The sequence below is a fragment of the Balaenoptera physalus genome (assembly GCF_965194825.1).
Source record: "Balaenoptera physalus genome assembly, chromosome: 9".
NCBI lineage: Eukaryota > Metazoa > Chordata > Mammalia > Artiodactyla > Balaenopteridae > Balaenoptera > Balaenoptera physalus.
The window spans coordinates 7483825-7511072 of NC_138888.1; the positions used below are offsets into that span (position 1 = coordinate 7483825).

Here is a 27248-nt window from a genome sequence, read left to right on the forward strand (position 1 = left end):
CAGCAAATGTTAGCTATTGTTATAATTTTTTTTTGCACCCAAAAGAAAGAGAGTGAAAAGAGGGAAGGAAAGAAGAGTAAGTGGGAAAGATGATGGGCTGGGGGCAAGGAGGGAAGCAGGAGGCAGTGTGGGGCAGCCGAGGGGGCGGGCAGTCTCCACCACTTCCCAGCATCTATTGCAGACTCCGCTCTCAAACATTTTGTAAGATCCTCCAGTCAAGGTAATGTTTGAACACTTCAGAGCACAGTGGCAATGGGCCTCCAAGAGAATAATTAACTCCATGTGATTATCTTGTTTGTGGGTGCATTTCCTCTCCTGTAAGTCAATAACATCTTGGAATTGGGACACACTGTTTTCCGTACACTGCTGGCCAGTCCCAAGATGGAACATAAGAAGGTGGTCCTTCTACTTCTTTTATTTCTGAAATCAGGTAAGACATAGAGATTTTTTTCACTTTAATCAATATATTTTTTTCCTAGCAATGTATTAAAAATAGATCCATGATGGCTTCATGTGCAACTTGTTGAATTTAGCTTTTGACTTGTGAGATTCCCAGGTCACAATCTAAGAATGAGGAAATCTTCAAGAAATGTTTCGTTTCCCTCATGGGAATACTGGAGACAAGTGGGCAGAGAAAATAATGAATGACGTTTTCAGTCTAAAAGATGGAGCCCACGTGATGGTTATTTTAGTTAGAAAAAAAATAGCCCAGATAGCTAACAACCCCAAAAGTTGTTAGTCTCTTTGCCTGGTTCTCAGCTTGGTTAATGTAGACCATTTTTGTTAAGGTGTCATATTTTTCTGACTTTCAAATGTAAACAATGAAATATCTCTGACCATATTCTTTGACCAGTCTGTGGTTGTGTTGACCTGTTCTCTGTTTGTTATGACTTAAGGAAGGCTTTCCATACATATAAGTTTGCTTCTTATGCCTGGAGAAATCACAGGCATCGATTTGCAGGATGATGTCCATACAATAATTCAACAAATCTCCACTGAGTACCTGAGGTAGGCCGGGCACATTTTTATTCATACATGCATATGTGTGCGTCCTTTACTAAGTCCAGCTTATTTAGCTGATACCATAGGTATTGTAGTAGATTTATACCCATTTTATAGATGAGGAAATCTGTCCTTAGGAAAATCACGTTATTTGCCTATTGACCAAATTCCCAGAAACCAGGACTTTAGCCAGGGCTTTCCGAGAAGGAATCTGATGCTTCTTCTCACTTTTTCAACTTTGTTTAAACCTTTGTTAAAATATTCTAAGCATGTCTTCGTAGTTCTTTTTTTTTTTTTTGACAGCTTTATTGAGATATAATTCACATACTATAAAATTCATCCATTTAAAGCATACAATCCAAAGGTTTTCAGTATTCAGGGTTATGCAACTATCACAATACCTTTTAGAACATTTTTATTACCCCTCAAATAAACTCCACACCCCTTAGCTGTCACCTCCAACCCCTCTTCTCCCCTCTCCCCAACCTCCATCCCCACCCAGCCCCTGGCGATCACTAATCTACTTTCTGTCTCTGATTTGCCTGTTTTGGACATTTCTTATAAGCGGAATCATACAGTATGTTAGTGGTTCTTCATATAAACAATGCATAGATACTTGAAATTCAATTTATAAGTAGCCAGATAAAATTTTACGAGCTGTACTTTAAATTAGAGTCAAATACATTTGAATTTAGTGGAGCCATCTATGAAATATCAAAGAAAAAACAGCAGAAGGTTGCATAAAGAGGTTTTCATGGGAAATGGTTGTGGGGAGTGGCGCAGGGGTGCACACTCTATTTTATTATTATTTTATTTTTTATTTTTTTGTGCACACTCTATTTTAGTCCATGGGAAGCGGGACCTGGAACTCTGGATACAGTGGGACACACCCAAATGTTAGAACAGACTTCTCTGCAGCAGGATTAACATACGTCTTCCCCAACCTAGGGGGAAGAAGACATGCATAAGCTCTTTTTGAAAGGAAGGCATTTACTCTGTCTTTCCGTGGAAGTGTTTCATCTCTCCAGTGCACTGAAATGACCAGGGAGAGGAAAAAAAAAATCTCCTTTTACAGCCGTTCTCAGTGAGAGGCGGATAAGCAGTTTGCATTTCACAAACCACAAAGTCTTTTCTTTCAAACACACAAGCATGGGTGTACATATACACACTACCATGATTTAAAAAAAAACAAACCCACATTATTAATAAAATATACTTGTTTTGGTACCAATATACATCTACATTCAGCATAGAATATAAAAATACTTTTGTTACTAAAAGAATTTGTCTAATATTTCTTGGTCAGTAAATAAAGTGTATTACACCACATTGTCACATGATCCCTGGAATTAAAGAAAGAAATTATTGGGGGAAAACTTTTCAAAGTAAAAAGAAAAAAATTTATTCTCTTTTGGGATATTTCTTTGGTGTATCAGCTCCTAAGGTGGGTCTCAGCAGCTATATGCTATGAAACATACTAACATAACATAATTAAAGGGTGATAAAAATGGAAATTTTCTTGTTTTGATATCATTTACACCCCGGCCTGCTCTACTTTCTAAGAACTCTTCAAAAGATCTAATTTCAGTCTTTATACGATATACTTTATAGAGTTCTTGTGTTTGTTTTTAAAGTCACATCCTGATCTATAGAATTTACCAAAGCACAACTCTTCCTGGAAATGAGAGCGCAAATTGGGAGATAAATACAGGATGAAAACATGGGTATGGGTCTAACGTATCTATTTCTCTATAATCTCTTGATACATGTATCAGGTGTTTTTTTGGTGTATTAAACTACATCAGTCAACTTCCTATTCAAGGATGGAACCATCCATCCTTCCAGTTTGGAGAATCTCAGGTCGAGGAAGGAAGAGCAGAGGCAGGGCTCTGGAAATAGCTTTGTCTTAATCTAGAAAAGTGCATCACGCCCTTGTGGCGTGTGTGTTTTCAGGTGGTAAGGGATGGCCCTTCTGAGAATGAAGATCTGACCCTTCATGACCCTTCCTACTAGATAATTTTCATCAGTACCCAAACATGCTCTAGAATGTCTCATCTTCAAAAATTTCTGAGAGGACCTAGAGATGATCACACTAAGTAAGTCAGACAGAGACAAATATCCTATGATATCCCTTATATGTGGAATCTAAAAAAATGATACAAATGAACTTATTTACAAAACAGAAATAGACTTACAGACGTAGAAAACAAACCTCTGGTTACCAAAGGGGAAAGAGGGGGGAGGGATAAATTAGGAGGTTGGAAGTAACAAATACACACTACTATATATAAAATACATAACCAACAGGGACCTACTGTATAGCACAGGGAACTCTACTCAATATCTTGTAATAACCTATAATGGAAAAGAATCTAAAAAAGAATATATATGTATAACTGAATCACTTTGCTCTACACCTGAAAGTAACACAACATTGTAAATCAACTATATTTCAATAAAAAATTTTTAAAAATTTCTGAGATTTCATATGGCCTCTAGGAAATGCTCCTTTCACAGCCAGATTTCTGAAAAGACTTGTCTTCCCATGCTGTTCCCACCGCCTCTCTTGGTCACTCTTCAACCCGCTCACCCTGGCTTTGATCGCCACCCCTCCCCTCAAAGTGGTCAAAGTTGCCAGGTTGCCTAATCCCATTTAGGCAAACTTTAGGAAACTTGGCTGTCTCCACTAAATTAACCTCTTTTAGCCCCTCACCCTATGAAAACGGCTGCTGTTCCATCCCAAAAGGATAGAGACTGAGTCTCTAGGCTTGGAATAGAGCTGCCACAGCTGTCTCAGGTGCCACATGTCTCAGGAGTACTCTTTGTAGCCTTGCGGTGGGAACATGGCTGAGGCCCCCCTGGCCACCCTCTGCAGAAGCAAGGGGGCAGAGTGACCTTCAAACAGACTCTTTGCCTCAGATTTTATGTCCGAGGAAAATCAAGGCCATTGTTTGTCTCAGGCTCTGCTGTTGTACAGTTTCCTCAGAAATGCCAGAAAGCTGTCATCATCATGGCAAAAATGATTTCTCTTTAATAAATAGTGAGGTGTCACTCTACCAAGTCCAGTATAAAAATGACCATGTATTGTGGTCAAAATTTAGTCCAGCTCTTATTTATTCTCGACATCATCAACTCACCAAAGTTTTTGTATCTTGTGGTGGAGCCATTCAGAGAATGCTTATCCCATCAGTTTAAGTGACAGTGCCACAACTAAAGTTTGTACTGTAGGAAATCGAATAGTGGCCTCCAGTTTCTATTTATACCCAGGGATGGACAAATCAACATCAAAAGTTGCCCTTGGTTGTCTCTTACTGTTCCATCATGACATGCAATTACTAGCAAACAGATCAAAATTTTTCTTATTTAACGTTTCATACCCATTAACGTAGTAACATGGAAGTTGTTAAATAGTTCTAATCTATTAACCTAACAATCCAGTTGATCTTTTAACATAGTGCCATCTCTTCATGGAACTGTTTTCCTAATTAAACATTTTTATTCACAGCCACCCATTCTGCTTCCAATGGAGCAGCCAGTTTTACTTCGTTGATGCAAAGCGAACAGTTTACAAATTCATGATAATTAAACAATGGTGTTGATGCATTTATCAGTTGTCCCACTTTTATCTTCCATTTGTAGGTCTCGGAGACCCCCTGGATAACTATGTAAATACCCGGGGAGCTTCCCTGTTTAGTTTGACTCGGAAGCACCTGGTGACAGGAAGCATAGACGAATGTGCAGCAAACTGTGAGGAGGAAAGAGACTTCATTTGCAGGTATTTTCTTGGTCACTGAGCCTACACAGAAATCCTGCTGCTTGAGACGCTATTACATTGATCACGAGAAATTTGCTCAGGGATTTATCAACGAAAATAGGATTTAAGAGGAAAGAGGAATTTCGTGGGATTGGAGTTTGGAATCTGTATTTGCTCTCTGTATCTGAAACCATACGGTTTCTTGTTAATTAGTGTCCCCTTTAGAAAAATGCCCCCAAAGGAAGTTATTTATTTTTACACATGACATCGGCAGCTATTGTTCTGAGCTCTAGTTTTTAACATTATCGTCGATAAATATTTATTGAGGATCATGTGACTGGAAGTGTCCTAGACCCTAAGGAGCCACAAAGCATTGATACAATGATCAGTACATAGGGGAGATATATATATATATATATATATATATATATATATATATATATATATATATATATATATATATATATATATATCAGTATATATGATAGATTTTTGTGTAGATACAAAAGCCAGGGCTTGCCCTTTTAAATTTGTGGTGTAGTCACAGAAACTGGATAAAATATAAAAATTAAAAAAAACCCAGCCAATGCAAGACATTGATAAGTGACATAATCAATACGTGCTCTATGAAGATTCAGAGGAAAGAACAATCCTAAGAGTTGAGGTGACCAGGGAAGCCCTGGGGAGGAGGTGGGAACTGAGCTGGGCTTTGAAGGGTGAGATCTTGGTAAATACTGACCACGCGGGAGGGATTCTAGGCAGAGGGCAGCATGGCTGGGCACCTGTGAGAGGGACGATGAAAGGACCAAATCAGCTGAAGCAAAGGTTCACACAGGAGATGGGGCAGGAAAGGAAGCCACGGACGGCTTTGATGCCAGGCTCAACATCCACGCAGGACTGAGGTACAGGGCAGGGAGGTGTGCGGGGGAAGGAGGTAGAATGCAGGGACATAGGCAAGGGGAAGTTACAGGAGTCCACGTGGACCCTCTCAGGAACGGGTTTAAAGCACTCAGTTGCTTCTTTCCAGCACAAAGCAAATATTCTGGCACTTCATTAGGAAAACTAGTGAAGAAAGAATAAAGCAGTTGAAACAGAGGGGGGAAAAAAAAAAGAAAACTTGGAGGGGGAGAAGGTAAAGGTAGAAGAAAACAAGAGTAGCTACCATATTGCTGCATCCTTTGACGATACTTCATTGATACAGTGCCAAGTTGAATTGGAAGTAACAAATTCTGAGCTCCTTGATTCATCGAGAGAGTCATCTTCAGTCTCTTCCTTATTAATAAAACTTTGCTTTCCTTAAATAAAGGAACAGAGTTGTGCTTTCTGTTTCTCTTCCGCAGGGCATTCCAGTATCACAGTAAAGAGCAACAGTGTGTGATAATGGCTGAAAACAGCAAGTTTTCCCCAGTCCTTAGGATGAGGGATGTCGTTTTATTTGAGAAGAGAAGTACGTACAATGTTTTCTTCCTTCTCCCCATTCCCCTCCCCCTTCCCTCCCCCAGCCCGTTTAATATGTGTAATTTATCAGACCAGCGAATGGAGGCGCTATGGTGTAGTGAAATTGAATTTGGAGTCAGAAGATTTGGCCACTAACCCACTACGTCAACCTGCATATATGACTTCACCCTTTAAGTTTCATTTCTCTTGGCTTAAAAACGAAGGGATTGGATTTACAAAATCACTTCCACCTCTATGACCCTGAAAATAAGATACTGAAAATTTTATTTTATTTTTAAGGAGAAGAGGGAGAGTCTACAGGTTTCTTATGATCTTGGTTTTTTGTTCTGCAGGGACCACGGTCCTTGGTCTGAAGCCTGGAGAAATAGCAAAACTGAGGTGTTTTCAATCTGCAGTAACATTTGAATAGAGAAAATATCTTTATTTTTACTCTTACATGTTCCACTTTTTTTCAGTCATGGTCTGTATTTCCCTTAGACTCTGGAATGGTATCTTTTGAAAATGTGCAGAAGTTGCAGTTCCTTTTCCATAGTTTCCTTGAAAACTCTAGATCTTTCGTTGTTTAGGATCACGGGTGGCCTAGATTCCTACGGAAGTTGCATGACTTCTAAGATGTGTAAAAGTTCATTAAGTCTGTACGAAGATTTAAGTGAATAATGATGCTTTCAAAACTATTTCCTATTCTCTGTTGCTGGCGAGGTATTAAGACTATTTTGATAACAATTTTGCTCTCCAAATATTCTGTATCACAGGTATTGAGCTCAACCAGAAACATCCTATTTCACTGATTCTTGACAATGGCTTACAATGTTCTAGTTTCCCCACAAAACTCTAAATAAGATTTTGAGAAGTGTTTTTTTAGGTTAGGATTCTATCTACACGTTGGTTCATCTTCTTAGGTTTAATTATCTGTGCGTCTGCTATACACACTTCCAACCCACTGTTTAGCTCTAATCCTTGAGTCTAAAGTGCAGATTAAATCTAAAGTTTACCTGTTGACGTTACTAGTTCTTACAAATAGTAAAGGAAGAGATATATGGGATTACCCACTGTCCTTCAGATTTTTAAAAAGGCTGGTGGGATACTCTCTGCAAAATGCTAACATTTAAACATGTCCTTTGTAAATTGTTAACCAGAAGGACCATGGGGGTGACCGCTAGGCTTAGTTTGGATAGTTGAAGAGTTGGCTGTTTTCAAGGTGATGGAAAGGAGCAAAAGGTTATATAAACTCTGGCGGGTACATACAGATAAAAGAGAGGTAAAAAGTCAAAAGTCAGTCATTTTTTGGTGCTTGTTTCTTTACTGTGGAATATTGACCCACTGTTAAATTACCTGCCAGGGTTTTTCTGGGAGTGGTCAGTGTCAAATTAGTTACATCTCTACTTTTGCCACCGTGGCCACTGCTGCCACTTGGGTCTAAGCCGCCATCATCACTGGCTGTGCCACCGCAGCGGCTGGTCTGTAACCTCTCTGCTTCAAACCTTTAGTGCCCTAGAAGACAATCGAAATACCAATTGCTGCAGGGCCCTGCATTATTTAAGCCTACCTCATGTGCTGGGCTTATACCTGCCCCTCCTCCAGCAGGGCAAGCACACACCTCTTCGTCCTGGACCCTCCTCTGTTCTTCCGGCTCCTTCTCATCTCCCAAATTTCAGCTCAAGCATCACCTCCTTTGAAAAGTCTCCCCTGACCCCTGGCCTCCAAAGTACCTTGAGTTTACCTTTTTGATAAGTGTAATACATCTACTATAATAATATATCTCAATGAAGATAGATCTGCAATCCTTATATAGAGCGTTGGGTTTAAAGCAGTAGCTGCTATAGGCGTGTTAGAAGTCCTTTCCCCAGACAATTGATTGATTAATTTAAAAACTTGGCTAAAGTGGGAAATCATAAAAGATGACACAAATATACCTTAAATATTTTATATTTTCATCGAAAATGGAAGCTTACATTGGCACCTTTTGATGTAAAGCAGAGGCTTTTTTTCTTTGAACCTGGGGCCGCCAACAGGAGTTATCTGGTGCATTTCTTGCATAAACCACACTCTAGTGACTTGTCTATGATAATTAATGTCCTTCTCTTTGAAGTCGAGCAGGTCTAGAGACATCTACCAATCAATCTGTCTGTAAAATTCTTTTATATTTTTATGATTCCTCTCCCTTCAAACTCATATCAACTATATGAATGGATTGCTCTCAGTGGATTTGATGACAATTTTTAAAACTATTCAACTCGAGTCCTGCTACCTGCAGGACAGGCCAATAAATCAAGAGATGATTTGCTGGGACAAGGAATAGAGACTTTATTCAGAAAGCCAGCCAACCAAGAAGATGGTGGACTAGTGTCCCCAAGAACCATCTTCCCTGATTAGAATTCAGGCTTCTTTTATACTAAAAGGGGAGGGGGTGAGGTTGGTTGCTGCAGACTTCTTGGTATAGGAATCCTTTGCTCTTGCAGCTGGCCACATAAGTCCCGTCACAATGTACCTATAAACCTCCAACGAGATAAGTGTTATTCTCTGTTCTGCAACCTTTGGTCTCTATATGAATGGAAAAGTGTTATACCTTTAGAGGTCAGAGCCTTGAGAATGGGCTATCCTATATATTTCAGGCTATAGGCAACATTCTTAACTTGTAGCAAAAGCAACAGAATACAAAAGTTAAAGAAACAGATCCAAAATGGAGTCAGATTTGTTCTTCCCTACTACACCATGGGTTCCATTTCTCTTTTTTTGCCTGTTCCTCACTGCTCTTTCCTACTGAGAGTTTGTAATAGAACAAGAGGCAACAAAGCATTGTGCAGAGATGGGTGTTGGCCTTATTCCAGCCTTACAGATTTGTTGCAGGGATTATGATGAATAAATGTAAAGAAGCTGGCACCGAGCCCTGCACTTGGCAGGTGCTCAATCAACAATAGCTATTGTTTGGGATTGACATATATACATTAACATGTATGAAATAGATAACTAATAAGAACCTGCTGTATAAAAAAATAAATAAAATTAAATTAAAAAAAAACCTATTCAACTCTTTCAAGTCCTTGAAACCATTCAACTTAATTTTTAAAAAAGCTCCATTTTCCCCCAATTCATTTCTCAGTTTAGATCATCTGTAATCAAATAGAGCCGTATAAAACGTTTTGGAAATAAAAGCAACTGACTCTTGGTAAGCATATAACCCAACTGGTAGGAACAGAGTGGGTGGGCACACCCGAAAGTGGCCTACCAGCCACAGATGCCCACCCTGCCAGGTGGGCACCTGGCAGCGTGTTTTAAAGGCAGGATGGGGCCCACTGGGCAACCGGTGCGTTGGTTAAGTGGAGGCTGGTTGAGAGCATCTTCTGTAAACATTGAAAGTAGACCACAGTCATATCACACTGTTTGGCATTTTTTCATATTTAAAATACTACTGGGACCTTCCAAAAGTAGAAGTGGCTTGGATCGCTTTCAACATCTGAAAACCTGCTGCCCACCTTGTGAAGAAGCCCCCATCCCCTTTCCCATCCACTTTCTCATGATGCTATTAATTTTCTCTGTTACATGTGTCACCACAAGGTTGTCTATTTCACAGTCTGTGTTCTTGATTACTTTCTGTAACTGGCCCCCCTGACTCCACTGGAATGTAAGCTCCACGAGGGCAGAGCCTGTGCGGTTCCTACTCTTGGTGTTTCCAGCATCCCCAGCACCCAGCATCTGCCCGGCACATGGAGGGGCAGTAGTTTTGAGTAAAGGAATCAATGCCCCACATGGCTTAGTTAACTGTAACTCTTACACAGATGTAAAAGACTGTCCTTTTAGATAGTGGGCAATGGTGTCTTTTCTCTCAATGTGTTCAAGTAGTGCAGGACTTCTTCATGATTTTTCTTGTTGTGAAAGTGTTTGACCATTGTTTGGACTTCCTTGCAGTGTATCTTTCAGAGTGCAAGACTGGAAATGGGAAGAACTACAGGGGCACCATGGCCAAAACAAAAAGTGGTGTTGCCTGTCAAAAATGGAGTGACAATTCTCCACACACACCCAAGTAAGACTTTCTCTTTTGTCTCCGTGTTCACCTCTTATACTCAGAATGATTCCATTACTTCTGACTCAAACCATAACATGTGACTAGCAGGTATGGGGAGAACCTTCTTGATGCTGGGGCAGAACCGTTCGATTATTTATGGAATAAAAGCAGAAAATGGCTGCTTTCCATTCATTCTTGCGTATATGCTTTTCTGGAAGACTGAGAACAATAGAAAAGAACTATAAAAACCATGAATTCTAGGCTGATCTGAGAAAAGACCAAAGATGACTATGCTTAGAACTGAATTAGTCTAAATCAAACACACCATGTGTTCACCTCAACATTGTGAAAAACAGATTATCTTGCAACTTGCCTATTATTTATTTTAGTGTCTTCCTTTTTGTGCTTTGCCCAATATGGTATTAGGTGGATTAAGTTCTCATTAACAATGCTTATCAAGTGGGAATTTAGTGTCTATGACCCTTCCCCCTCCCCTACCCAAACAAATTGCCTTTATGCATCCCTATGAGATGGGCAGGTCTCATAATCCCAGCACATTAAGGCTTATTGAGGTTAAAATGATTAAACCAAATGGCCAAATCATGGAATGTCAAGGGCCTTAGAGATAATATAGGCCATCTCTACCCCAGCAGATGAGGAAACTGAGATCCTGGGGGTACCAAATCTACCAAAAACAGGTACATAGAAGAACCAGAAACAAGAGCTACCATTTCAGATTCTAAGTCTTAGGTTTTTGTTTTTGTTTTTTTTTTAAATTTATTTTTGGCTGTGTCGGGTCTTAGTCAAGGCACGCAGGATCTTTGTTGAGGCATGCGGGATCTTTTGTTGAGGTGCACGGGCTTCTCTCTGGTTGTAGCATGTGGGTTTTTTCTCTTCTCTAGTTGTGGCATGCAGGCTCCAGGGCTCTGTAGTTGTGGCACACGGGCTTAGTTGCCCCACAGCATGTGGGATCTTAGTTCCCTGACCAGGGATCGAACCTGCATCCACTGCATTGCAAGGCAGATTCTTTACCACTGGACCACCAGGGAAGTCCCAAGTCTTAGGTTTTTAATCTAATTTCTTATCGCTACATAGCAACTCATCTCTGAAAATGATCTTCACTCCATCCTCCCAGTTTCCCATTAATTCTGGATGCAACTCAGAGAGGATGTGGAATTTGGCATCAGACAGATCTGACTTTAACCCCTTGAGATACTACTTATTAACTGCTCAAACTTAGGCAAGATTTGATTTGTTTCACATGGCTGTGCCTCAGTTTTCTCATCTGTAAAATGGGAATAATAACACCTTCCTGATAGGGATTTTTGTTAAGACTACATTAGAGTATGTATAGACAAATTTCAGTGTAATACCTTGTGCAGAGTTCACACAGACAAAAGGATGTTAACTTCTATTACTTTTACAGAGAGAAGGGCAACTGACAAAAGCAGGTGTTAGGAATGCATCGTGAATTTGGCAGGCTTTTGAGGGCTTTGTACTTCTACTGTGCATAAAGACACTTTGGCTCTACTTCCAGGACTTGGCTGTCCACATAGTAATAATAGTAATAGTAGCTACTCTACTGAAGCAGGCTATCAGCAGAGACACTGAAAATTGGGTGACACAAATGCTATAGAACATAGCCGAAATGCATTTGGATGACACAACCTCGAATCACAGATGGGAAAGAGAGGGTGTCTTATCCTGCCTTGCTGATAACATGCTGATTTTAAAAATATAGTCAAAGGGGTTCTTTTTCATCCTCCACAGCTTTTCACCTGAAAAATATCCTTTCGCGGGATTGGAGGAGAACTACTGCAGGAACCCAGACAATGATAAGATGGGACCTTGGTGCTACACCACAGATCCAGGCACGAGATACGACTACTGCGACATTCCTGAATGTGAAGGTCAGGGGTGGCTCTAGAAAATGCTTTCTTATCTGCCCTTCGTCTGTGGAGTAATTTGCTGTAAATCAATTTTCTACAGGGATATTAATAATCAATCAGTGCTGTGTTTGACAGAATCAAGTAATACATGACCTCTTGGAAAGGACCAGTTTTGCATATTTTCCATTATTGATCTAAATTATTTTTATTAAAATGTACTTCCACAGGGACTAATATAAAACTAGATATAAACTCTAGATGCAAACTTCTTATGCTTAAAGTTCTGACACAGTCTAAAGCCAAAAACATATTTGCAATTAAATCATTAAAATAAAATCACAAAATCAATACAATTCAAATACACAATATTAATTTAACATGGTAGACGTTGTTGTTTCATTGAAACCAAGCAATGAACTAGTTTTTAAATCAGGATTCTATTGTTTTAATGGACCAATCAATTTAATAGTGCACCTCAAAAGTCAATGCTAAAGATTTAAAACATCCTATTGAAAAATGTTCATTTCACATTTCCTGCTACATTTATTGGTGCCATGGGGGAATGAACAAGGGTGAGATATGTGTAACCACATGGATAGTGTATGTACCACGTGAAGGCTCACTTCCCCATCACTTTGTCTATTCCAAACGTGGGGAACCTTTACTTGTACACTATGTTATGAGGTCATTTGGCCTTTCACTGACATGAGAGCATCATTTTTGCATCAAGTCTGCTTCTGTTTTCCTTATTACCCCATAAAAATTAAAGTCTTATATTACTTTGCTGCACCTTGTTCTTTCAAGTATTCCAAAGTTTCCATTTTTAAGTGATGTAAGAAAGCAAAACAGCCAGTCATGCTTCTCAATAATATGAAAACAGAAGCACTGTCCCTTTAGGTGAATATTGTTCCCGCGTGAGGTCATGAACACAAGCAAAAACCCTAGCACTAAAATCCTGAGAGGGTGCTGGCTTATTTGGCAGTTATCCATATGATCAGAATAATTTCATAGAAATTTTTAAAGACCGCTATTGGAATGGGGACCCCAAATATTAAAAAATTCTAGTAGAGAACTTACAGACTCCTGAGATTATGTGCAACCTCTCCCCCGCCCCCTTCCCACCCACCAAGGACCACACATCCCACTTTGAAGACATGGCATTATGGAGTTTCTGGATCTGGTCAAGACTATAATAGTTGAGAAGGTATTAACCAAAATATACTAATTTTACCATTTGAAAAAGAGAATGACGTTTTAGATTGTATTCGAAAATTAAGCCTTTATTGCCAATTTTGTTGCCAAGTGATTGTTGGAAAAGTACATCGAACAAGTGGCAAAGGTATCAGACATTTCTAGTGGGATTCTAGTTTTTACTCCGTTTTGCTTCATCCATTTCAGTTTCTTTCTTCCTTTCCTTCTTGTCCGTTCTGCCCAGATGAATGTATGCATTGCAGTGGAGAAAATTATGAGGGCAAAATTTCCAAGACCGTGTCTGGACTTGATTGCCAGGCCTGGGATTCTCAGAGCCCACATGCTCATGGATACATTCCTGCCAAGTAAGCCTCACTGGGAGTGGAATTAGATGTTTATGACTCTGCAGTGTTATGGGTAATTTAATGTTATTTAGATATTTTAGCATTCCTCAAATAGTGAACATACCTGATGTTTTTGAATTTCAAAGTTTGAATCTTCCCACATGACTGCAAATGAAGGATACATTCTTACTACTCAAAGTGTGGTCCATGGAAGAGAGATATCATCTGAGAGTTTGTTAGAAATGCAGAATCTCAGACCCACTGAATCTGAATTTGCCTTATAACCAGATTCCCGGCTAATTCGTAGGCGCATAAAAATTTAAGAAAAACAGATATATCTCGCTTGTGTATTTTCCAAATATTTCCCTCTTCTCTTTCTTCCTTTCCTTTTCCTTCACACTGATGAGATTCAAGGCTTCCTAGCCTACGATCTGTGGATGGGCTTTAGGGCTTTGTGAACCCCTCAACATTTTATGTGTACTTATATCAGTACATTTTTCTGGGGTTGAGGATTCCTAACTTTCACTAGCTTCTCAAAGGGGATCATGAATCTATAATAGAAATAAGAGTCCCTGATCTAGAAAGTAATGATTAGTTCTAGAGTACAATGTTCTACATCTTCTAATTAATTGTACTTAATTGTACACATTAATTGTACTTAAAACACCTCCCTCTCTGTAGCTGCTTCGGTCTTTCTCTTCTTTCCATGACGACTATAGCATTATAACGGGACTTACAAAAACTTATAGGCAAAGGGACTAAGTCACATATTTCAGTGTAGAAAACAGCTCCACTGAATTTCTGTACCTTCCATTCCAAATAGCTATCTTAAAACACAGCTGTTGCCATTTTCCTTTCCCTATTGTATTCCAAAGAAGAAATACAGTGAAGCCTCAAGGCTCAGAATTGGGTAAATTTACTTTCAGGAAACTGGGTAAATTTACTTTCAGGAAAGCAATCCTGCAAGAGGATTGCTTAAGCCACTGCTGGTTGCTCTGTCCATCCTGACTAAGCATTTACAGTCTCAGGAAGGGACGTGAAATGAGCCCAGAGGGGCACGAGGCGTGGCGTGCATCTCACAGTCTCAGTCACTGGGTCCCTGTTGTTGAGGGGACTCTCTGGCCTGCACACAGGAGCATAGCTTATCCGTCTCAGTTTCTACAAGCTCAAAGGCTAGCAGGACCAGAACCGGGTAGATCAGAAGGACCATTCCTTTAAACTATGAAGACACCAACTTCTAGACTGCACTGTTTACTAGACGACTATCTCTAGCCAGTAAGTACTTTGTGTTTTAAAAATTGCTATTATTTGCAGCTGAATAATTGGAGTTGTCTTACATCGGTTTTCCAGATGGCCAAAATGATAAAGTTGATCCCATTCTATGATTTTTGCACATGTAAACTGTTAGAAAAACAATCCTTAGAATACTCGGCTAATGTTTCTTATGAGGTTGTCATCCCACTGAGAATAACCTTCATCCAGTCACCTCCTTGGGTGCCTGACTGTGCCTAGCACACAGCAGGTGCTCAATATTTGCTCATTTGAAATGATTCTCATCCGTGGATGTAAATGTTCAGTGCTGTTAAAATCCTTCTTGCACATTCAGATTTCCAAACAAGAATCTGAAGATGAATTACTGTCGTAACCCTGATGGGGAGCCCCGCCCATGGTGTTTCACCACCGATCCCAGCAAACGCTGGGAATTCTGTGACATCCCGAGATGTAGTAAGTATGCTCATACCCAGTCCTCAGGGATCTTCACCTGTTCTTCTCTTGGAATCAAGAGTGCTGTGCCTGAGTGCGATGCCTGAAAATTGCCCTATAAATTCCGTGGGATGTGATTACTCTTTTAAAACAATTTATTAGTTACTGTAGGTAATTGATCAGAGTATCTAGTTACTATGGGGTTTTTTTGGTCCTGTGTCAGAGACTTCTGCCTTTTTGAGTACAGATGAATGTAGGCTTTTGGGAACCATCTCTGACCCTTATGGTTCTCTAGTGCTAAAGGCAAATAAGACCCATGCCTTCTGGTACATGGATTTCATTATCAACCAGAGTTCTTTTTAACTGTAAGCAAAGAGGTGTCTCTGGATGTCCAGTTTTTCAGTATGTTCAACTTGGGAGGGAGCAACAGGAGAAGGGAGGTCGGGGAGAAGATGAAATGGTAGACCTAGCAGGAATGAGTTGGAAAAAACAATTTTATAATATTTTCCTTCTATGAGAATCTGAAGCAAGGCACTGAACAAGGGCATCTGAGACCGTTAAATAGGACTTAGCAGGCCGTGAGGGCTGGCTTCCTGTTCTTCGCTCTGATGGTCATCCTTCGGGAGGCTGAAGTGCCTCGGTACTCTCCTTCCTTATGAACATCAGTTTCTCTTTCTGTCATCTTCTTTTATTTCTTGGGACTTTTTTTTTTTAATTGAAGTATAGTTGATTTACAATATTGTGTTAGTTTTGGGTGTACAGCAAAGTGATTTGGTTGTAGATATATATATACATGTATATATATTCTTTTTCACCCGATTCTTTTCCATTATAGTTTATTACAAGATATTGAATATAGTTCCATGTGCTATACAGTAAATTTTTGTTTACCTGTCTTATATATGGCAGTGTGTCTTAAGAATTTCTTGACTTCTCACTGCATACCCTTTTCCTTGGAGACACTATTTTCTTTCTTCCCATGGACTCTCTCTGTTGTTTGGCTTTGTGGAATATTGGGGGTCAGCCAGTTATGTTTACTTAATGAATAATTTATTCTTCATGAAGGAAGTTGGATTGTTGGTACACGTGCAGATTTGGGGTGGGATGTGACACATGTTGATGCTTACTGTGTGTGATGAGCTGAGAATATAGAGAAAACAGAATATAGAAAGAAGCATCTACTCCAAGGGTCTTATCGCTGGAGGAGTTCCTCATGAGATGGTCTTGGAAACATCGATTCTACCACATCAACTTCTTCTGAAAAACGATAAAAAATTTTCAAATGCCAATATCTGGGAGGATGAGTGGAAAAGAAGACAGGCTGATGTTCCCTGCATCTACCCATCCCCCATAATATCCATCTGTGAATCCTTTACTTAAAAAACATTCATTGTCATGTATTTTTCCCATTTAAGCAACACCGCCACCATCTTCTGGGCCAACATATCAGTGTCTGAAGGGAAGAGGCGAAAACTATCGAGGGACAGTGGCTGTCACCGTATCTGGGCACACCTGTCAACGCTGGGGTGATCAGACACCCCACAAGCACAACAGGACCCCAGAAAACTTTCCCTGCAGGTAAGTCTGCTCTGGTCTCTTCCCGGTCAGCTGGATGGAAAGTGAAATCCCATTGACTTTGCCTTGGTGTTAGTGACAATAGAAACCTAGGCTTACAGCATTTGGGAATGAAAACTGGTCAAGTCACATGCAAGGGAAGTGAAATTTAGCGCTGATTTTCCTAGAAGACTGGTTCTCAAAATGTGGTTTCCCAGGCCAGCGGCATCAGCATTATCAGGAAATTTGTTAGAAACGCAAATTCCTGGACCCTATTGTAGATCTACTAAATCAGTAACCTCAGAGTGGGTTTCAGCAACATTTTGACATTTGTACTAAACGTACAGTAAGGCTTGAGAACATTTAAATTCCAGGGCTATGATATACACTTTTGGAGACAAAGCAGTGTAGAAAATACCCATTGTGTTTCCAGCATACAGCACAGTGCCCAAAGCTGTGGGAAAAGACCTATTTTGCTTCATTAGACACAGCCAAGGAATATATTTCAATCATTCACCCAAGAGAAGCATCTGTGCCATAATTCTCTGGAATCCTACTCTGCTTAAGTTCCCACCCATTATTCAGTTTGTATAATTCTAGAGAATTAGCTGGATACATAGCCAACATCACTATTAACAAGCATGTGTGCACTTTGTTATTTCTTTAGCCTTTTTGGAAAACCGAACTCACAGTCACTTCTTTTTCAGAAATTTGGAAGAAAACTATTGTCGTAACCCTGATGGAGAAACAGGTCCATGGTGCTATACAACCAACAGTGAAGTGAGGTGGGAATACTGCACGATACCATCCTGTGAGTCCTCTCCATTATCCGCGGAACATTTGGATGCCCCGGGTAAGCAAGGGCAATGAGAGCTTACTGAGAGCTCCAATGCGCTCTGTATTTTTCTACTCCAGTAGTAGCACAATATACAGTAGCTTTGTTTACAGTTTCATTGTGTTGTGGTCAGAGAACATGCCTTACAATTTCATTTATTTTCAATGTGTTGAGGCTTGTTTTGTGGTTCAGAATAAAGTCCTCTTGGTGACTGTTTCACATGCAGAATCTGGCGTCTGCTATTGTTGGGTAGAGTGTTCTACAAAAGCCAATTAGGTCAAGTTGGTTAGTATTGTTTAGCTCTTCTGAATCCTTACTAATTTTCTGTCTCCTGTTCTATCGCTTACTGAGAAATGAATGGTGACGTTTCCAGCTTCAGCTGTTCATTTCAGTTTTGTGTTTGCTTTATATATTCTGGAGCTCTTTGTCAGGCACAGACACACTTAGGATTGTTGTCTTTTTGAAGAAATGATCCCTTTATCATTATGTAATATCTCTCCTTATCTCTAGAAATAGTCCTTGTTCTAAAGTCTACTTTTGCTGAAATGAATACAGCCATAAGAGCTCTATTTTTACTAGCGTTTAGATGATATATCTGTTTTTATTCCTCAGTCTTTTCATTGAGATGTTTAGACTGTTTGCATTTAATGTAATTGTTAACATGGTTGGTTTTAAATCTACCATCAAATTAGTTATTTCTACTTGTCCTATTTGAATTTTGTTCCTTTTTTTCATCTTTCTCCACCTTTGCATTAATTGAGTATTTTGTATTGCCTCATTACCACTGATTTTAGTATTTTTTAATGTTTACAATATACATCATTAACTTATCATATTCCACCTACAAATAATATTATTTTACTTGATGTATAATGTAAGAACCTTACAACATTGTACTATTTCCTCCCTCCCAAAATATTATGCTATTGTTCTCAAAGAGTTTACTTCTATTATGTTAGAAATCTCACAATAAATTGATACTATTTTTGCCCTGAACAGTCATGTTTTAAAGCAATTATAAATTAAAAAAAATCTTTTATATTTACTTTCATTTATTTATTTCTACCATTTCTGCTGTGCTTCATTTCTTTTTGTTGGTTCTCCAATTTCCATCTGATGTCATGTTCTTCCTGTAAAAAACTTAACCTTTACCATTTCTTGTAATACAAGTCTGTTGATGATGAAGTCTTTCAGCATTTGTATGTCAGAAAGAGTCTTTATATTGCCTTCAATTTTAAAAAATAATTTTTGTTGGGTATAGAATTCTGGGTGGACAATTGTTTTCCCCTTTTGCCACTTTAAAGATGTTACCCCATTACCTTCTGTTCTGAGTAGTTTCTGATGGAAATCTTATCTGTGTTCCTCTGTATCTAATATTTCTTTTTTCTCTGGTTGCCTTTAAGACTTTCTCTCATCTTCAGTTTTCAGCAGTTGATTATGGTGTATCTAAGTGAGTCTATTTGTTTGTTTGCTTATTTATTTATGGTATTTATCCTGCTTGAAGTTCTCTGAGCTTCTGGTGTTTGCTGATTGTTGATTTTCATTACTTTTGTAAAATTCTCAGCCATTACTGCTCAAATATTTCTTTCCCCTGCTCTCTCTCTCTGTGTTTTCCTTTTTGGGACTTCAATCACCCAAATATTAGACCATTTCATATTGCCTCATACCTCTTATATGCTTGTTCTACGTTTTTCCCCCACTGTTTTTTTCTCTTTCTCTTTGTATGTCAGTTGAATATTTATCAATCTATTTTCAAGTTCACTGATTCTTTCCTCAGTTGTGTTTAATCTCTTGATCAGCCCATTGAAGGAATTTTTCATCTCTGATAACATGGTTTTTATTTCTAGTGTTTGCATTTTATTCTTTTTTTTTTTTTAAAAAGAGTTTCCATCTCTGCTGAAATTCTTCACCTATCCATGCATATTGTAGTACAAGATCCTTCAACATATTATCACAGTTACCTTATAATCTCAGTCAGTTAGTCTCCACATCTCTGTCTGGCTCTGAGTCATCACTGGATCTGGAGCTGTTGATTGTTTACCACTCAACAGTGGCTTTTTTTTCCTTTTTTTTTTTTTGGTGTGTCTTGTAATTTTTAATCAAATGCTGGGTATATATGTAGAGGAACAATAACTATTGAAGCAAATATTATTTACACTTTGAAATGGGCACCCTTCTTCTTTTATCAGTATGTTATGTGGATAATTGAATTGATACAATTAGCAGATAAAAGGAATTTGGGTTTTGTTGTTGCTGCTTTTACCTTAAGTGAACCACAGGTTTCAAATCCCTGCAGTGATGGGGTGCAATCACTTTGTGCTTAGAGTAGGGTCTGGGGTGCTGAAGAGTTTTCTCAGTATTCCTAATCCCTTCTCAATTTTTAGCAATCACTGCATGCCTGCACCACAGAGGGAGGCCATGCCACACTTCTAACCTGACCCTTGTGGTAGACTACTGTTTCTTGTTACTCACTGCTAAGATTTTGGTGGAGGTAGGCATTCTCTATCTTCCTGGTTTACCCTCAGCCTTAGATAGACTCTGTGCACCTGGGTTTTGAAGGTAACGTTTCTCAGTATTCTTGTCCCTTCTTCCCATGGAGCTAAACTCTAACTTGTATGTGGGGTGAGTCTTGGGTGGAAGAGTAGCAGACTTCTGTTTTGGGTTGGTGAAGTATCCTGGCACAAGAGAATTTTCTGCCCCTCCTCCAGGGTAATAAGATTTTCGCCCTACACCTCCCCGAGAAGCAGTGGATCTTTGCCTTAGTCCTGGATGCAGGACCATTTCCTGCCCCACTCCCCAACAGCTTGAGGTTTTGGCTTTGTATAAGCAAAGAGTCTCAGGAAATGCCCAGGGTTTTCATGTCTTCCTCACTGTCACCCTGTCATCACCTGCAGCCTACACCAATGAATGTGTCTCTTTCTGGAGACCTGCCCAGTTGTTCTCATGATCTCCCAGTGGAGATCCATAGAAGAGAGCTTGCACACGAGTGCAATGTCCAGTTATAAGCCCTCTGCCCTGCTTATTTTTTTCTGAGTTTTAAATTAAATATTTACCAAAAAGTTAGGTCATTAAAGTTTTAGAATGTTATGGATCTATTGTTTTGTTTGCATGTCCATCTGCCTGCCAATATGTAAAAGAGAAGAGTGTTAGTTCCCAGAGATGAATATTCTGTTTGTTTAATAAATTATTTCACATATTTCTCTGTTCTAGTCATTATTTACTGATTTCTTCTATTTCCATTTCAGTACCACCTGAACAAACTCCTGTAGCCCAGGACTGCTACCAGGGTAATGGGCAGAGCTATCGAGGGACATCATCCACTACTGTCACAGGAAGGAAATGTCAATCTTGGTCATCGATGATACCACACCGGCACCAGAAAACCCCAGCAAACCACCCAAATGCGTACGTCTTTGATTTTTAACCATTAGAGGAGCAACAGCCAACTTAAATTCCTGTTAAAAGGGCCATGCTTTAAACAAACATCTTAGGACCAAATTTCCTTTGGCTCCAGACTATGAGACAAAATGTCTCAGGCAGCTTGCTTTTGAGCAAAATTTCTGAAAGAAGAGAAGCTAGAGGCTGGCTATCTTTCCTGAGTAGTTTTGCAGAAGCAGGGTGGGAGATATAGAGGGGCTGAGGTCATAGTCGTAAAAAGCTCAGAAGAACAAATGATCAAGAGCTTAGAAATAGCATCATTCCACAGCACCTGCTAAAGATCAGTGTGGTCTTTCAACTATGGAATTTTATCATTTCATCCTCCAGCTCCTGAAGGGGTTTTGTGTTTGTCATTGAGTAATAAATATAAATATTTATCACCACCAGGTGATAAATGTAAGTATTTTTCACCTGACCTGTGTAAATACATTGGGTCCTGAGCACTAGTGGTCTAAAGGGATATGAGTTACCAGAACATTAGGAGCAAAAGCAAGAAGGCAGATTAGAGTCAGAAAATATACAGATACTGATAGGCAAAAACTAGGTCTGGTCAGACCAGCTTTTCTGCGATAAATGGCTGTAAAACATATGGAAAAACTGTTTTCACATGACGGACAACAGACAGCACAGGACCGAGACTTTTCAGAAAAGAAAATAAATCAGAAGAAATTTACAAGTACCCTGGTTTTCTTCCTGGAGATACTTCCTGGACTGCGGTGCAAGGAGATGGAACCAAAGCAGACCACAACAGTCTTGCTAAACTGAGGAGGCAGAGATTGGAGTTGGGGATTAGTGAGGCAGCTTGGATTTAGTAGACTAGGTAATAATGAGGAAGGATCTGTGCAGAGAAGGAGCTCCAGAAATATGTATAGAGTTCTCCTTAAGTCTCTGGCTGAATATAAAGCTGCAAATGCACAGGGAGAGATTCCACAATGTTAGTGGGACGAAGAACAACTAACAGGGAACAGTGAGATAAACGGAGATTATAGAACTCACACAGCACTAGGAGATTCTGTGTTTGCAGAGTTGGGATTCTTACTAGCCAGAGAGGAGAGACTTCATGGGACACCTTGGGCATTCAGTAAGGAATCCAGAAAAGTCACACTTTAGGAGTAGGATTAGTGTATTCCTGGAATAAAGGTTACTCTAGAAAAACACCCTAGCAAAGCTTTAAAGCAATCCTAAAATGATCAAAATGATCTCCAAGTAAATTAACTGTCTGCCAGAAGAAAAGTCAACACTCTTGAGAGGAAAATAACAAAACCAAGCCACTCAGTAATGTGGTATCTATAATGTCTGGCAGAAATTTAAAAATTTCTAGACATGCAAAGATCATTAAATGTGATCCATAATGAGGAGAAAAATCAGTCAATAGAGACTCAGAAATGATAGAAATGATGGAATTGGCAGACAAAAAATTCTGAAAGATATTATAATTGTGTTTAAGGATTTAAAGAAGAATAGGAACATAAAAGAATCAAATGGATAATCTAAAGAGAAAGGAAACTATAAAAGAGGCAAATGGAAAAGACAGAACTAAATATATATGTATATTTAAGAACTAAATATACATATATATTTAAATATATATCTTAAATGAAAAATTCACTGGATGGCTTTACCACCAGGTAGACAATACAGAAGACATTACTGTTACAATTACATGACATGACATGACATGACATTACAGTAGACATTACTGTTCTAATTTTCTTACATTACCCATGATGCTGCATAATATTAATACACGTTTGAATGTGGTAAGTTAGAGAGGGATATTGTAAATCCTAGAGTAACCACTGAAAATGAAAACTCAGAGGAATAGATAATAATAAGGATATTCAATTAATCCAAAAGAAAGAAGAAAAGGAGAGAAAAAGAGTAAAGAAGGCATGGTACAAACGGAACATAAATAGAATGATGTTAGACTTAAACCCAGCCATATCAATACGTTTATTAAATATAAAAAGGATAAAACAATGCAATTAGAAGGCAGAGATTGTCAAGTTGAATAAAAACCAAAGCGCAGTTATGGTCTCTTTACAATACATGCTCTTTAAATATAAAGACATAAATAAGTTAAAAATCAAAATATGGAAAATTAATACCATAAAAACACTAATCAAAAGAAAGCTAGAATGGTTTTTAACATCAGACAGACAAAATAAATTTAGGATAAGAAATATACCAGAGATAAAAAGGCCATTTTTGAAGTAAAAAGCGTTAACGATGCTAAAAAGCGTTAACGATGCGTTGACCCGATGTTATTAAGGTCAACGATGTGTTGACCTTAATAACAGGGGTTCAGATGTATGAAGCAAAAACTGACAGAACTAAAGAGAGAAATAGATGCGTCCACAGTTACAGTTGGAGATTTTCTCACTTCTCTCTTGTATAGTTAAAAATTCTCCCAAAACAATACAGTAGGACAAGTAGATGGAAGATTCAGAGAAGATACAGAAGTTTTGGAGGAAAATGTGAACCAATATAACATATGCCCAACTGCAGAATACACATGCAAGTGCACATGGAACATTCACCAAGGTATAGCATATGCTTGGCCTTGAAATAAGTCCCAATAAATTTAAAAGGATTAAAATAATATATAGGTGTCTTCTGAGCCAACAGAATTAAATGAGATATAAATAATGAAAAGTTTAGGAAATTCTCAAATACTTGGAAATTAAAGAACACGTTTCTAAATAACCCATGAGTCAAAAAAGAAATCACAAAGGAATTCAGGAATCAGTGGTACTGGCAAAAAGATATACAAATGTAAAAAGGGAGAGTCCGGAAACAGACCCGCAACAAGTATGGTCAGTTGATTTTCAATATACGTGGTGAAGCAATTCAATAGGAAAAGGAAATTTTCCCCCAAATTGTTCTGGAACAACTGAGTGTCCATAAAGGAAAAAAACCCAAAACCTTGACTCCTACCTGCCATGTCAAATTCACTTGAGAAAACTCTTAGACCTGAAAGTAAAGGTTAAAACTAAAGCTGAAATTTAAAGCTTCTAGAAAAAAACATGAGATTATTTTCACAACCTTGGGGAAGGCAAACCATTTTTGGATAGGATCCAGAAAACTATAAAAAAATTATAATTTGGACTTTAATAAAATGAAAACTTTGCTCATCAAAAGTCATTGTTAAGAAAATAGACAAGTCATGGACTGGGAGAAAAATAGTCTCAATCCATATATCTGACAAACGGCTTGTATCTAGAATGTGTAAAGATCCCTTCCACCCACTACTAAGAAGACAAACAATGTAATAAAAAGGGGCAAAAGACTTTAATAGACATTCCACAGGGAAAGATATACAAATGGTCAATAAGCACCTGAAAAAATGTTCAACATTTTAGCCATTACAGAAATAAGAATTATAACCACAATGAGATACTACTAAATACCAAATGGCAATGGCTGTTATTAAAAAGACAGAAAATAAGAAGTGCGCCCAGGACAGGGAGCCGCTACAGCTCTCACACATGTTGGTAGGAATGTCAAATGGAACAACCACTTTGGAAACCAGTCCAACATTTTCTTATAAAGTTAAACGTGCATCTGCCTACAAACCTGCAATTCTATTTGTGAATACTCACCCAAGCGAAATGAAAACATAAGCCCCCAAAAAGATCTACCAGAAAGTTCTTAGCAGCTTTATTCATAAAATAGCCCCAAACTGGAAACCACTTCAGTGGCCATCAATAAGAACATGAATAATTGGTGGGATATTCATACCATGGAATACTATTCAGAAATAAAAAGGAACAAGCTACTGATACTCTCAAATAACATGGATAAAGCTCAAAAACACTATCCTAAGGAGAGAGTCCATGTATGAGTCCATTCATATGAAGTTCCACAAAAGGCAAAACTAATTTATGGTGAAAGAAATCAATAGTATTTGCGTCTGGGGGGCAGCTAAGACTGATTGAGCAGTGACCCAAGGGAGGTTTCTGGGGCTGATGGAAATATTCTCTAGCGCACTAGGAGTGTGGGTTATACAGGTGTGTGTGTTCATCAAAACTCGTCAAACTACCTTTAAAAAAAAGAGCTGGAGTCTGTTTCACATGACAAGCTTTTGAACACATCCAGGGGCTCAGAAACCTGCTAACGGGCTTCCTCAAATTGTGGGCCTGGGCGTGAGACTGTCCCTTGTCTGTAGTACCCACAGACACAGTGTTGTTGGATCTCCATAATACGTGGTATGTTTCAAACTATCTCATAAGCCTCAGGCCGTGGGTCTAAGCTGCAAAGGGGAGTCTAAGGCTGAGACTTCTGAGAGGCTGGGGCAAAGTTCTGGCCCTGGGGATCCAAGTTGCCCAGTGAGCCCCAGGCTTCTCGTCTGCTATGTCCTTATCCCATTGTTTCTGATTCAGTTCCCACAGACCCCGTGGTCTATCCAGACATCTCCCTTCATCCCTTTGGTCCCACTGTCCTTTAGTCACACCTGCTCCACTCAGTCCCCGAGTGGCTCCAGCTACAGGGGTCTGGGCTTTTTCCCCGTGTGCCCCAGAATGCACCCTCTGGAAACCTCATCCTGCCTGGGAGCTAGTTTTCCAGGAAGGCTTCCACAAGCCTTCCAAACCCCAAACCCACTTGATCTACCTATGATATTTACAGTAATATTACTGTCATGAGTTTTTGTTTCATTGTAAAATACAATATGAGTAAATAGACTAAGAGAGCTGGCCTGGGAATATCAATATCATCTTGTATGTCAATATCATCTTGTATGTCTTTTCTGCCTTGGATAAATATGTTTTGGTTCCAACTTCCGTAGCCCTATGTACTCACATAGAGAGAGAAAGCCAGAGATACAGATATATTTGTATGTGCCTTAAAAAAAATCTGAAATACATAAAAATCCATATTGGTTATCCCTGGGGAATGTATTTAACATTCCCAGGGAAAGGAAGACATTCTGATACTTTCTCTTATACATTTATATATGATCTGTTTTTATATGGAGCATATATTACTTCTGATTTTTTTAAAAACAAATTTATTTATTTATTTATTTTTGGCTGCATTGGTTCTTCACTGCTGCGTGCGGGCTTTCTCTAGTGCATCGAGCAGGGGCTACTGTTCGTTGTGGTGCGCGGGCTTCTCACTGCGGTGGCTTCTCTTGTTGAAGAGCATGGGCTCTAGGCATGTGGGCTTCAGTAGTTGTGGCATGTGGGCTCTAAAGCACAGGCTCAGTAGTTGTGGCGCACGCGCTTAGTTGCTCCACGGCATGTGGGATCTTCCCGGACCAGGGCTCGAACCCGTGTCCCCTGCACTGGCACGCGGATTCTTAACCGCTGCACCACCAGGGAAGTCCCTTGATTTTTTTAAAAATAAAAACTATAACCTATTTTTAAAAACTTACCCACTTTGTTAGAAGTTGAGGACCATCTGTGCTTGTGACATTATAATAATAATTGGTACCTTTGGTACCTTAATGGAAATATTTCAGTCACTTTGTTGTAACAAAATTCAGAGGGTGCTGGGGTGCCCCTGAAGATTCGCTCACCTCTCATGACCTGTACTGTTGTGGAATTTACAGTGGCTTGACAATGAACTACTGCAGAAATCCAGATGCTGATAAAAGCCCTTGGTGTTATACCACTGATCCGAGCGTCAGATGGGAGTTCTGTAACCTGAAGAAATGCTCAGAAACACAAGAGCAGGTCACAAAATTTCCGACTGTTGACCAGGTTCCAAGTATAGAGGATCCTTCTGAAGCAGGTAAGAAGTCTGTGGCCAGACATCTATGTAGTTGGGTATCGGGATGATAAGAGATGGAAAATCTTTGGGATGCAGAGGCTTCATTGCTACAGGGAGCTGGAGTGCTGGCTGAGTCTGCGATATGGAAGGAAGCCTCAGCGTATCACCTGGAGGAGCCAGAGCTGCTCTTGCTGGCATGATGGGGTAGGGCGTTTCTTTAGGATTTGAAAACTAGTTGGTTGTGAGGGATGGATACAATTTTGAGCCTGGGTGGACTGACAGGTTGATGATGGTGGCCGAGATGGGACAGTCTAGAAAAGCAAGTCTCTGCCTTTTGCATGGAGGAATAGAAATGACTGATTTG

The 27248-nt window shown here is 39.3% G+C and overlaps 1 protein-coding gene across 1 annotated transcript in view; it reads left to right on the forward strand.

Moving 5' to 3' along the window:
• The first annotated feature begins 231 nt into the window (after positions 1-231).
• Positions 232-27248, forward strand: part of PLG (plasminogen) — a 42597-nt gene continuing 15580 nt past the window's right edge. The window contains exons 1-11 of the mRNA XM_082475549.1: positions 232-430; positions 4642-4777; positions 6097-6203; positions 10121-10235; positions 11988-12127; positions 13542-13662; positions 15248-15366; positions 16761-16923; positions 17607-17752; positions 20980-21139; positions 26724-26905. Coding sequence (XP_082331675.1) covers positions 382-430; positions 4642-4777; positions 6097-6203; positions 10121-10235; positions 11988-12127; positions 13542-13662; positions 15248-15366; positions 16761-16923; positions 17607-17752; positions 20980-21139; positions 26724-26905 — 1438 coding nt within the window. The 5' untranslated portion in view covers positions 232-381. The remainder of the gene's footprint in view (positions 431-4641; positions 4778-6096; positions 6204-10120; positions 10236-11987; positions 12128-13541; positions 13663-15247; positions 15367-16760; positions 16924-17606; positions 17753-20979; positions 21140-26723; positions 26906-27248) is intronic.